The sequence below is a fragment of the Ustilaginoidea virens genome, chromosome 1 (assembly GCF_000687475.1).
Source record: "Ustilaginoidea virens chromosome 1, complete sequence".
NCBI lineage: Eukaryota > Fungi > Ascomycota > Sordariomycetes > Hypocreales > Clavicipitaceae > Ustilaginoidea > Ustilaginoidea virens.
In genome coordinates, this window is record NC_057316.1 from 6,644,768 (window position 1) to 6,657,582 (window position 12,815).

A 12,815-nucleotide genomic window follows, 5' to 3' on the forward strand; every position below is an offset into this window, starting at 1 on the left:
CCACGACCGCCACGGCAACAAGCAGCCCAAGCCCGAGAGAGGCACGGTACGTTCGTGGGCAATTAGTAGCCCTCTCCGGTCATTCCTTGATTTGCTAGCGGGGTGCCTTGCATTGGAACCGCGTTTTGAGCGGGCTCGACGTCGACGGTTCGAGGAACAGCAGCGGCGCAACGGCGACGGCGACGGCGACGGCGACGGCGAATCGCGCGAATCGGCGGCACCGACAGCCGCCGTTGCTGGACCAGTAATTTATCCACGGCATCGAATGGGTAACACCGGCGGGCGGGAGGCTTGCAGCGTTGCGGCTGGTCAGCCAAGAGAGCCCAACTCCCTAAACTCCAGGGATGACTACATGTATACTGTACCACTGCTCACTGCAAGCCGTGCTGCCTATCAACGATGCTACCAATGCACGGCGCGAAACGGAGCACAGCGCCAACCAGATAGCAGCATCTGCAAGGCAAGACTTCAACTCAATAGGGTCAAGTCAATCTGATGCTGGCCACTGCACTGAGGAGCCACGCGGCTCGCACCTGCCAGTTCCACCCCACGCAACCCCCCTCCTCCCCCCTCCTCCCCCCCCCTATTTCGGAGCTGGCAAATGGAAGATTCCTCCCACCAGACATCATCGACCCGACAAGCTTGCAGCCCCGGGGAAAAAAAAAAAAAAAAAAAAAAAAAAAAGAAGGAGAGGAGGAAGGCACGACGCACTCCACCCGCTCCACTCCCTCCCCTGTCCGCCGTCGCTCATTTGAACCTTCCCTGCTGGCTGATGCTGCTGCAAAGGCTTGACTGCCCCCCACCATCGGCTTCTTTCCAAGTCCTCCGTACGCTAACCAAGGTTATCGCCGTGCAAGTCCCCAAAAGATTCCAACAAACCCAAGTCATCGTAGTCTCGCTTGCTCCAGTCACCCTCCATGTCGCTTCTCTTCCCCTACAACAACCTTCCGATGCTCTGCGACTGCCAGGCACGCCCTCGATAATATTGATCCTTGCCATCCCCTGCACTGTTGCTTTCCTCTAGCGATTCCCCATGGCGCTCCCAACTCCTGCAGAGGGACATGATGAGCGTCATGACACCGCCGGTATGTTCACCATGCCCCGACTGTTCCCGGACTGGTTGCCCACCGCTCTGCCTGTTTTTCTTTCTATTCTTTTTCTTTTTCTTTTTCGGAGCTCGTTGAACTTTTCCCTACAACAGTCAGTCGCAGCGCCGCAGTTTCTGTCATTCCGCGTCGTTTGGATTCTGTTGGTGCGCTGCCTGGACGGAAGTTGACTAATCGTATATGGCTGTGTTCGCGCAAACTACAGACTCTTCACATTTCCATGTAGACATGGCCCGCGGCAGCTCGAAGCCTGAAGAGGAAGCCCCGGCAGTCCGGTTTGCCTCGACCACAGAGGAAATCTCGCCTTTGTTCTCGGGTGCCGAGAAGCAGCATGGAGGCGACCACACCGTTTCAGAGGTCGCTGCTGAGCAGCTAAAAGCATTTACCAAATGTCTCCACGGCCGGCCTCTGCAAGAGAGGCGCATGAACACGTTTCAGTTTGAGGCATTCTCTCTCCCGCCATCCAGAGTGAGTTCAGCATGGCAACAAAAGAGGCGACGGCGACTCGCTTGCGTTACACAAAACTAACCGTTGTGCCAACCAAAGGTTCCATCTCGGGAAGATCAGTCCGGAGAATCGACTCGACTTCCCACGCCCAATTCCTCTGGTTTCGACTCACCACACGGCAGTCCCAGACTATCGGCACTGGCCTCCCCTCCACTTACACCCGCTGGATCAGGCCCTCTGGCCGAAAAGAAAATCTCGAGGGGAACCGAAGACAAAGCCCCGAGCTCCCACGACCCCCACATCATTACACCGCAGGCCTCGTCTACTCACGACAAGTCACCCGCCCTTGGGGAGAGACAAGCCCTCCCTCACCGACCGGCGTCCTCGGACCATGTTGCGAGGCGGTCTTCCTCTGTCGAGGATCACAAGTCTCACAGGAGGGGAATGTTTGGTATTGGATCGGGCTCGGTCCCTGGCTCCAGGGACTGCAGTCCTTCGCGAAGCTCAGCATCAAACTACTACTCAAAGCCGGCGACCCCCGGTGGTGACGCCAACGATCCCTACGCCAAAGGAAAGCGACCGCCGCCGCAGCAACATCCCACGAGGCATTCAATCGACCCTCGCTTTGTGTTTTCCCGGAAAAAGAAGCACGGATCGCCAGGCAACTCCAGAACGAGCGTGAGTGAAAAACGCGGGTCCGTTCTTTTTGGGAAATATGACGAGCATGTTGCGAGCGACGGAAGTTCCGGGCATGGCCCTCATGGCCATGGTTCCATGGCCGATCTGAAGCGCTTCTTCAGAATGCCGGGCCATCACCAGCATCATGGTCACCACCACAAGAAAAGAGATTCCTCGCCCGCCTCGGGAACCAGAACGCCTCCAACGTCCCGATCTACGACTCAGCAACTACCTTTCAGCGACGACCATGGCCTGTCATCCAAATATGGGAAACTCGGCAGATTCCTCGGTGCTGGAGCCGGTGGTTCGGTCAGGCTGATGCGACGAAAAGATGACAATACTGTCTTTGCTGTCAAGGAGTTTCGGGCTCGGCACAGTTATGAAACAGAACGGGATTATAACAAAAAGGTCACCGCCGAGTTTTGCGTGGGCTCCACACTACATCACGGCAATATCATTGAAACTCTAGACATTCTCCATGAAAAGGGACGCTGGTACGAGGTGATGGAATACGCACCATTCGACCTGTTCGCCATTGTCATGACTGGCAGGATGACGCGAGAGGAGGTCCGCTGCTGCTTTTTGCAGATCTTGAACGGCGTGACGTATCTGCACAGCGTTGGGCTGGCACACCGGGATATGAAGCTGGATAACGTTGTTGTGAGCGACAAGGGAATCATGAAAATCATCGACTTTGGCAGTGCCCATGTCTTCAAGTATCCCTTTGAGAACGACAGCGTCCCCGCAAAAGGTGAGTATTGAAAGCGTCTCTGCTTCCCCCCCTCATGCTGTCCAAATCATCAGCCGGCTAACGGGGGCATGCCAGGGATCGTTGGCTCCGACCCATACCTGGCACCGGAGGTCTATGACTCGAGGGAGTACGACGCAGCTGCGGTGGACATCTGGTCCTTGGCCATCATCTTCTGCTGCATGACGCTCAGACGCTTCCCGTGGAAGATTCCGAAAATGACGGACAATTCTTTCAAGCTCTTTGCCTCGGATCCTACCCCTGGACATGACCCGACGAAGCTCATCTCGCAGTCGAGGTCAACCAGCCAGTCGTCGAGCACCGTGGGGCGAGAGCTTGGTCCCGAGGATGAGGTCAAGGAAAAGGAAAAGGGCCATCACCGCCACCATTCCCACAAAGCAAACCACCATCATGGCCATGATGGCAAAGATGGCCCAGACGCTGTTCCAGGGGCAGAGTCACAGTCTCAAAACCATGATGGTACCGGAGAGCGCAAAGAAGTAATCCGCGGCCCGTGGAGAATACTTCGATTACTCCCGCGAGAAAGCCGTCACATTATCCATCGCATGCTTGACCTGAATCCGAGGACGCGTGCAAAGATGGATGAAATCCTGGACCAGGATTGGGTAGCCGACACGGTTATCTGCCAGCAGCTCGAGAATGGCGAGGTTGTTCCAGCGGACGACCACACTCACGTACTCGAGCCGCCTGCTTCCCAGCAGCAGCAGCAGTCGACCAGATCCACCAAGCCATAATCCCCGGGCATATTCCAGGGCGTAAATTAGGGAAGGAGAAGAATGGTTACAGTTTTTCCGTTTTCAGGTTTTCTTCTTTTTTCTGTTTTTTTTTTTTTCAAATTTTCCCCCCCATATTATGTACCTGCTCGTATCTACTTTGTTATTTGTATGTGTGATCTGCGAATACCCGTGTAGGGACACTTTGGATCGAGGGGCGTTGTTTTGGATTCCTGATCCTTATTCGGAGACGGGAGCTGTGTGTCTAATAAGGTGGTCATGGTCATGTATGGGCTTGCATGCAAGGATTGGGAATCGACGAGATTGGGCGCATAAGGATGAAGAAGCTAGTCTGACGGTGGTGTTGCATAGCCGCCATACTAATCATGTGTACAAACAAGGTATGCCTCGGGGCATGTGGTCGAGTCGACAGCGATGGATGAAGCGCGAATATATGTGAAACGCATGGTGCGCGCGCGGGACCAGATGCGAAAGTAGAGCAAGCGTTGAAGCAATGCCTAGATCTTGACCCTTTGTTTTGGCGCCGGTTCGATTGTTGAACGGAGAAGACTCGGGTCGGTCGAGTAACCTTGTGATGTGCGCGACGCTACAAAACGCTGTTTATCCAGCTGTTGACCACTATCCCCCCTTCCCCCCCCCGCGGCAGCAATCTCTCTTATCTTGTATTTCACCTCGAGCGCGGGAGGGTTTGTGATGTGCTTATGATGGTCATCTGAGAACTTCACAGCCATTACAGGGCAATTGCAATGCATGTCAACCCAGCCGCGGAACCCAAGGCAGGAGGCATACATGGATGCAGCCAACCACGCCGGATTAACAATTGATCCTGTCCCGGGCACGCAAAGGTATCCGTACACGCCAGCAGAACCAAGCCGGAAAAAATTGCTGACCTTCTCGAAGCTGTTGGAAGCAAGCTCCACCCAATTTCGCAACTCACCTATAAACCTCCCGACCTCCTTTCACCCGTCCGTCCGCCATTGTCAGTCATTACTCGTCCTGCCCGCAGACTCTGTGCAAGCTGCCGCAACCTGCTCCATCACTCATTACAATGGTGAGTTTATCCTCGCCGCGCATGTAAAGCCCAGTTCAGGCCGTGCTTGCGTCTGCAGCCAGCCATATCGTGCGCACCCCTGACGGGCCATGGAGGACTGACAGCTCCCTTCCCCCACGGCACGCTCAACTGAACCCCTTGGCCCACGGGACGTGTGTCCTCGTTGCTGGGCCAGAGGACGAAGCCAACGACGCTCCGGGGGAAAGGGACCCATCGCGGGCTACAGCGTGCTAACTCGGGTGCAAACTGCCAGGCCACCTCGATCCGCTCGATCCGATCGCTTGCCCCTCTGCTGGACCGGGTGCTCGTCCAGCGCATCAAGGCCGAGACCAAGACGGCCGGCGGCATTTTCCTCCCCGAGTCGAGCGTCGAGAAGCTGAACGAGGGCAAGGTCCTGGCCGTCGGGCCGGGCGCGCTGGACAAGAAGGGCAACCGTCTGCCCATGGGAGTGGCTGTCGGCGACCGCGTCTTGATCCCCTCGGTAAGTGTGGCCTAGATCCGACCAATTCCGTGTCTTTCGGAAACCAGGAGTCTGAGGGGCAAGGGGGGGGGGAGGACAAATTGGAGAGAAGACGGCAGACGGCCTGCCGGCGTGGGCCGCATGGTACCGAGTGCTGCTGCTGCTGTGTCTACGACGCAGCCTGCCCTACCCTGTAGATGGGCCGCTTTGACTAACCGTGCTCGAACAGTTTGGCGGCTCGCCTGTCAAGGCCGGCGAGGAGGAGTATCAGCTGTTCCGCGAAAGCGAGTAAGTCATGCCTACGGAACCACGACCGAGGATCCCAGATCCCAGAAGAACGGGGGTGCTGACGAATTCGTGCGCGCAGGATTCTCGCCAAGATCAACGAGTAAAACGACAGCTGCCGTGTCGCGACGCAACACGTGTAAATTGCAACCCTGTACCAAAAAAAAAAAAGATGTATGATACGGATGGAGGAGACTAGGTCAACAGCGAGGCAGTGCATCATGCAGGATGGGAAAGCATAGCGATGGGGGTCCACGTCCGCAGGGGGAGGGGCAGATCTTGGAGAGGAATCTAGGTCTAGGTTTGCAGCTTAATCTCTACTCTTGGCCTCCATCACCGATCAGTCAGTCAGTCAGTCAGTGCACGTTTCATCATGTTACACGCGCCGGGCATTCGAACGGAGCGCCGCTGTTGAGTTCTGAGTTCTGTTGAGTTTGCCCCCGAGGCAAAAGGCGGCTTTTGACGACCAATGGTCGTTTTTGCGGAATGCATGCGGTGCTGCTGCGGGATGAAACAAACAACATACCTTTGGCGCTTACGGTTCCCGGGCGGCATGCCGAGACGTCAAGCGCTGGAAGAAGCGAGGAGCGGCACTGGATTGGATGGGGATGGGAAGCGTGCAGCAGTTGGCTGCATGTGGTGAAACGGCAGCGCGTGGTGCGCCGGGTGGTGGTGGTGGTCGTGCGGAAGGCGGTGGGCGGTGGGCGGTGGGCGGCGCCTAATTGTTTGTTGGCTGTCGAGGTCACCAGGCCGCAGCGGACTCTGTGCTGTACGGACGGACATGGAGTCGTCCTGGTGCGCTTCTCTGCATTGACAGGTACATATCCAGTTACAGTGCTCAGTACCTAACCTGGGCAGATGGTCACATACGTCTCATCATCCCATCAACCAACCAAACCATAGTTACTGCGCCGTATATACCGCGGCTATTCCGTCTCGGACAGCCTAGCCTAGACTGGCTGCGCATCGGCCATGGAGCAGGGCAGCACGGAATATATGAAGCCGCCTCGTCTGGCATTTCGGATGGGCTCCCAGTTCTCCCTTTACCCCCCCAGTCTATAACAGAATCCCCGGTTGAGCTGCAGCACTCGGTTTCACAAGACACTAGTAGCCGTTCACAATGAAGCTTGGTTTCCTTGGCCTTGCCCTTGCCCTTTCGGCCAGCGCACATACGCTCTTCACGACCCTGTTTATCAACGGCGAGAACCAAGGGGACGGGACTTGCGTGCGGATGCCGCGCGATGGGGCCACGGCCAACGGTCCGGTGCACCCCATTACTGGAAACGACATGGCCTGCGGTGAGTAGACGCCATGACCCGTCGGCGGCGTTGGAGGTTGGGGGACCACGGATCGACACATTTGGCCCCCCCCCCCCCCCCCCCCCCCCAAACAAAAAAAAAAGACTCATCTTTCTCATGCCGTGCGTTTGTCAAGGCCGCGATGGGGCCAAGGCCGTCGCATTCACGTGCCCGACGCCGCACCGGGCAACCCTGACGTTTGAGTTCCGCATGCATCCCGACGGGCGGGAGCCGGGGCCCATCGCCGCCAGCCACAAGGGGCCATGCGCCGTCTACTTGAAGAGGGTCGACGACATGTACGCAGCAGACGACGTGGCCGCCGGCCCGGGCTGGTTCAAGATCTGGCAGGACGGGTACAGCAACGAGACGGGGAAATGGTGCGTCGACCGCCTGATAGAAAACCACGGGTTCCTGTCCGTCCGGCTGCCCGCCGTCCCGACAGGGTACTACCTGGTGCGTCCGGAGATCCTGGCCCTGCACAATGCCGCGCGCGGCGACGCCGAGTTCTACACGGGATGCGCGCAGATCTACGTCGAGCAAGGGCCAGACGGGGCGCTCGAGGTCCCGCCCGGGAAGGACGCCCGCATACCGGGACACGTGTCGCCGGACGACGGCGGCGTCAGGTTCGACGTGCACGCCAGACCGCTGCCCGCGTACGTCGTCCCGGGCCCCGGCGTCTTCGCCCCCAAGGGGCAGGGGCAGGGGCAGGGGGCGCCGACGAGGCGGGCCAAGCAGACGGCGGGCAAGCGGCCCGGCGACTGCGTGCTCAAGAACGCAAACTGGTGCGCCAGGCCGGTGCCGGGCTTTTCCGACGCCAGGGGATGCTGGACGTCTGCGCAGAACTGCTACGACCAAGGAGAGCGGTGCTGGAGGACGGCGCCTCCCAGCGGCAACGTGAACTGCAAGACGTGGCAGGACTATTGCGGCTCGCTGGAGGCGACGTGCACGTCGGCAGCGGCGAGCGGACCGCCCCAGTTCCGGGGGGGAGAAGAGACGGCGGCGTTGCCTGAAAAGGCGGCCAAGCCTTGGAACGACGTATTTTCAAGAAGCCCGAGGATACGGCGTCCCTCAAGCGAGGCGTAACCGTTGGGCGTATTGAGTACATATGTATATTCGCTGCTCGGTGTCAGATGTCGGCAGAACGTTTTACGGAGACGCTAAGCAGAGTAAGTTTGATGCACCACGTGACTTGTCTTTCAAGATGAGTCACCAAGTGGCCACATTTCCCAAAGCCGAAAATGAAGCCAGGAATAAGACCTTGGGGAAGCTGAGTTGAGAAAAAAGAAGAAAAAGAAAAAGGAAAAAAAGAAATACTGCACTTGCTCACATTTCTGCTGGCACATCCTCCAGGGCCCATCTCGTTTCTCCCCGGATTGCTGGGGCCTGTTGCCACTGCTCAGAGACAGACCCCGGTCGGTCTGCTTGTGGTGCCTGGTGGCATCACCATGGGCTAAACATAAACAATCAATTGATCGATGCGTATGTTATGTGTGGGCGACCTGCACCATGTCTCAGCTTGAAGGTTGACGTAGTTTACAGTTTGCCAAAACGCAAAGGGGCATTTTACATCTTGCTCAAATCAGTCCACTTACCTAGGACTCGGGAAGTAATTGATCTGTAGCATGAGATGAGATGATGAGATTGCATTGGTACCAGACGTGTCACTGCCTATCAGCTTGTCAACTGGCTGCCCACTTCAGGGCGCAATAGACAATAGGCGCTCGACCTGCCATGTCTGGTGCATTGGTGATCAAACCACACTGCGTTCAAAGGTTTGCATGTGCTGATGTACAGTAATAGAGTCTGGTCAGCCAGCGGTACGTGATCGCTGGACTTGGGGGGCGAACCAGGCAAGAGACTTATCATTGCGGATATCCAAGTCTGCACCATCAAGTTAAGCTGTAACCTACCTGCTGTGCCTCGACTGCATGTGCCGCTAGGCCTCCACCTAGGAACAAGTCACCGCTACCAAGTGCCAAGTACCAATATACCTAACTTGCAGCAAACCCGCTCCTCGAGTCCGTCCAAACCATCGCCGCCGCCAAACATCGTTGTCTCGAAGTGGCCCCTTCAAACCTCCCCCCCCTTTCTTCCCGCAGTTGCAGCCGTCTATTCCATTTTCAACCCGTTTGGTCTTTCCCGCGACTCCCCCGCGGACTGACGCCATCTACCGTCTTCCACCACTTCCGAACCATCTCACTGACGCCTCACTGACGCCTCACCGCTCGTCCATCTGTTCACCATGCCGAGCCATCGTAACTACGATTTCCTGGTACGACTGAATCCCCCCCCCCCCTCCCTCTCCACCGAGTCCACCACTCCATCAATGCCTTCCGTCGCAGCTCGTGCCGCGCCGCCGCATCACCTCCGTGGCCTTCCTGCACCATGCTCAACACCTGTTGCCACCACGCCGCCCCAAGGTCGTCGCAGGGCTGCGCGGCTCAGCAACCTGGGACATTCATGCTTTGCTAACGCCGTCCCGGCATAGATCAAGCTGCTGCTAATAGGCGACTCTGGCGTTGGCAAGTCCTGCTGTCTGCTGCGCTTCAGCGAAGATTCCTTCACCCCATCCTTCATCACCACCATCGGTATCGACTTCAAGATCCGAACCATTGAACTCGACGGCAAGCGTGTCAAGTTGCAGATTTGGGATACCGCTGGTCAGGAGCGGTTCCGCACCATCACCACTGCCTACTACCGCGGTGCCATGGGCATTCTGCTGGTCTACGACGTAACCGACGAGCGATCATTCAACAGTACGTCTTTTTTCCCGCTCGTCCCCAAGAAAAAACCCCTCACCGACAGGTAGCTGTGTTTTGGAGTCCTTGGATGCAAGCCTCTCCCTCTTCCTATGCAAGAGACGACGGGGGGCTTTAGGGGGGGCGGGGGGGCGAGCGAATTGCAACAAGAAACTCAGCACACTTTTTCCCCCTCTTCCAACGCGCGCGACTTGTTGCATGGCGGGCCACGCTAACATCTTTGTCTCTCTCTCTCTCTTTCTTTTTTTTTTTCTCTTTTTTTTTTCTCTTCCAGATATCCGAACATGGTTTCAAAACGTCGAGCAACACGCTACCGAAGGTGTCAACAAGATCCTGATTGGCAACAAGTGCGATTGGGAAGATAAGCGCGTGATATCGACAGAACAAGGCCAGGCCCTTGCAGACGAGCTGGGCATCCCGTTCCTCGAGGTTTCGGCAAAGAGCAACATCAACATTGACAAGGCATTCTACAGCCTGGCCGCAGATATCAAGAAGCGACTCATCGACAACTCCAAGAACGACCAAGCGGCTGGCACCGGCGTCAATGTCGGGGATAAGACCGAGGGTGGTGCCAGCAAGTGCTGTTAATCACCTACCGACGACAACGCTCTCTGCAAAGAGAGAAAAGATTCTTTCCAGCGCATGAAACGTTGCAGGCTTTTTGACCTACGGCAGCCTGCTTAGACTCACCAACGTTCGACAAGAGAGTCAAAACGGACGACCCCTGTATATGGCAGAATGACTTGAAAGTCGGTGCCTTTCGACAAGATGCCAACGACACGCTCAACGTTTATCCCCTTTTCCCTGTTTCCCATATTTTCTCGTTTTGCTCGAGGGCATGGGGCCCTCCATTGACGATTTCTTACTCTGCGCCATGCCTTTGTTCATCGAATACGCCCGTTTTAGAAGAGTAATTGTGGTCTGGAGTTCTTTTGGTATTTTTGATCCGGGTTGTAAGACAGCCTCTTATGCACTTGACCCATCACGTCGTTTGCCCATTTGGTTTCATGGGAGGTCGCTTGGCAGGGGAAAGCTTGACACTCGTGTCAAATAGCCACGGCAGGCGATAAACTACGGTTTTTGTCTTTTTGCACAAGCATTCTGTGATGAAGCGAAAACGTCGTGCCCCCTCAGCTCCCATTGTCCTTGTACCTTGTTTTGTTTTCACTTTTTTATTTTATTTTATATTATTTTTTTTTAAAGAAAGTCCTTTTCGCTCCGAGAGGGAGCGAGAACTGAAAGCCCATCATGGGCGGGGAATAATGCCATGAAAACGCAACAGCAGAGGAGAGAAGAGGCAAGGAAAAGGAAATCGAGAGACAATACACACAAAGGTTACAGCAGACGAGACAAAGGAATGGGAGGAGATACCGGGTTTTTTCTTCCCCTTTTTCTTTTTCTTTTTTTCCCCTCTAGTGAATAGTATGGGCGGTCACCAGTTTATTATCGACGCATGAACTATACATGGCGTGGTCTTTGCATGCTCCGACACAGCCGTGAGGGTTCTTTGATTCCAGTGTCTGTGAAAGCGGCGAGCCTCGTTCTCGTTTGCACAGACGACCACGAAACGGCCCTTTACCTTGTCCGGGGCATCGTTCATGGTGCTCGTGGACTCGCTCGGCCCTGACTGCGACGCATCATGCTCGGTGCTCCCGCGGTCGTCAGGCTCGCCGTCAGCTCCAGCCGCCGCCGGCCCCGGCTGTTGTCTCCGCTGCTTCAACGCCTGGGGCGGGCTCACCCTCCACGCACACCCTCGAGATACGCCGTGGTCCTGGACGTGCTTCCCAAACTCGAGCGCCGTCACGGTGGGCGGATACACCTGCACCAGCACCGCGGGCGGCTTCTCCCCGTAGCCGACCTGGTCGACAATCTCCTGGAGATGCTTGAGCCATTTCCCCGTGGGGGGCATGCGCTTCCTCTCAATGTGCACCGTCTCCTGGGACCCGGACGTGACGGCGTATCCTTCCAGCTCGGTTTCAGGGTCGCTGCCCGCCAGAGACCGCAGGTGCGCGGGCACCGCCCCCTCCCACAGGCCATTGACGGAGCGGAGCTTGCGTCGCGCGAGCGAGTGCAGGCGCAGCAGGCGGTCGCGGTAGGACGCGGCAGCCGCGGCGGAGGAGAAGGAGATGTGGTAGCGACCGAGGGGTTCGAGAGTGACGGGGTTGCGCTGCTGCTGGACTGGAGGGCCACCCCCGCGAGGCCTGAGCGTCAATTTCCACACAAACGAGCAAGCCAGCCGAAGGAAGAGGGGGGAGCCAGTTACCCTTGCGTATGACGCTCTTCCAGCTCGACAGGTCGCTGGGAGAGAGGCGGTAGAAGTCGCTGGGGTTGAGGCTGGGGCTCAGCGCCTGCAGGATGAGCACGATGCGCGGGTCAGGCGAGGCGGCGAGGTCGTCGTGCAGAGGGGGTGGTTGCGCGGGCGCAGGGCGCGGGCGGCTTGGGAGCTGCTGTTGATGGGGATGAGGACGCGAGCGGGCTGGGCGGCGTCGCTTCCTGAGCAGCGGCCATGTCGGGCCGTGCGACTGCGCGGCGGCGGGGGATGTCGACGTCGACGTCGACAGGAGGCGGGGGCGCGCGAGCGCAGCGGCGCGGGGGAGGCACCGCGGGGGAAGCAGCATTGAGCTGGGACGAAGCTTGAGCTTTGTCGCGAAGTCGGCAGTTTGGAGGTTTGGAGGTTTCCTGCTGATGTTTTGTCGACGGATGGTGAGCTTGTGGGTCGGTGGGGCTCCTGCACCCAATGGCGATGGACGAAGCAGGTCGGACCCATTGGCTTGGCGGGTCACGAAGACAGACTTGGGGGCAAGCGTGCATCCGAGATGGAAGAAAAGTACATGGACCAAGAAGGAAGCAAACTAAATTTTGAACCGAAATAAAACATCGAGCCGAGCCAAACAAAGGGAAAGAAGAAAAAAGGGGGCGAGGGAGAAGACGGCAGTGGCAGCGGCAGCGGCAGCGGCAGGGCGGTTCCATGCTCGGTGCAAAAGGCAAGGCAGGCAAGGCAGATGATGCCAAGACTCATCTCGACGTGGACCATGTCTTGACTTGACGCTGGGTTGGGTTGGGTTTTTCGGTCCCAACAAGCGGGCTCCTTCAAACCACACCTCGTCGGCTGGAGTCTGCAATCACCAAGCCCCATCCATCGTTCATGCCGGCATTTTCGCCCGCGCCGCTGGCGAAATAAGGACGACTTGCTTGATCTCGCCGAGCTGCCCCGGGATCAGCTGCATC

At 57.2% G+C, this 12,815-nt stretch overlaps 5 protein-coding genes across 5 annotated transcripts; 4 read left to right on the plus strand and 1 right to left on the minus strand.

Annotated features, from left to right (window-relative positions):
• Positions 1-1,033: 1,033 nt before the first annotated feature.
• UV8b_01535 (uncharacterized protein) lies at positions 1,034-3,734 on the plus strand (the record flags this gene model as incomplete). The annotated part of the gene is made up of 4 exons (XM_043139033.1): positions 1,034-1,085; positions 1,312-1,574; positions 1,653-2,982; positions 3,058-3,734. The coding sequence occupies 4 exons, from the start codon at positions 1,034-1,036 to the stop codon at positions 3,732-3,734; spliced, it is 2,322 nt and encodes a 773-aa protein (XP_042994967.1).
• A 789-nt stretch (positions 3,735-4,523) lies between these two features.
• On the plus strand, positions 4,524-5,637 carry UV8b_01536 (uncharacterized protein; the record flags this gene model as incomplete). Its single annotated transcript, XM_043139034.1, has 5 exons — positions 4,524-4,579; positions 4,719-4,785; positions 5,039-5,266; positions 5,475-5,533; positions 5,613-5,637. The coding sequence occupies 5 exons, from the start codon at positions 4,524-4,526 to the stop codon at positions 5,635-5,637; spliced, it is 435 nt and encodes a 144-aa protein (XP_042994968.1).
• Positions 5,638-6,650: 1,013 nt separating this feature from the next.
• On the plus strand, positions 6,651-7,911 carry UV8b_01537 (uncharacterized protein; the record flags this gene model as incomplete). The annotated part of the gene is made up of 2 exons (XM_043139035.1): positions 6,651-6,828; positions 6,965-7,911. 2 exons carry the CDS (start codon positions 6,651-6,653, stop codon positions 7,909-7,911), a joined length of 1,125 nt encoding a protein of 374 aa, XP_042994969.1.
• A 1,159-nt stretch (positions 7,912-9,070) lies between these two features.
• On the plus strand, positions 9,071-10,175 carry UV8b_01538 (uncharacterized protein; the record flags this gene model as incomplete). Its single annotated transcript, XM_043139036.1, has 3 exons — positions 9,071-9,100; positions 9,317-9,584; positions 9,862-10,175. 3 exons carry the CDS (start codon positions 9,071-9,073, stop codon positions 10,173-10,175), a joined length of 612 nt encoding a protein of 203 aa, XP_042994970.1.
• Positions 10,176-11,019: 844 nt separating this feature from the next.
• On the minus strand, positions 11,020-12,205 carry UV8b_01539 (uncharacterized protein; the record flags this gene model as incomplete). Its single annotated transcript, XM_043139037.1, has 2 exons — positions 11,020-11,765; positions 11,851-12,205. The coding sequence occupies 2 exons, from the start codon at positions 12,203-12,205 to the stop codon at positions 11,020-11,022; spliced, it is 1,101 nt and encodes a 366-aa protein (XP_042994971.1).
• Between the last annotated feature and the right edge of the window lie 610 nt (positions 12,206-12,815).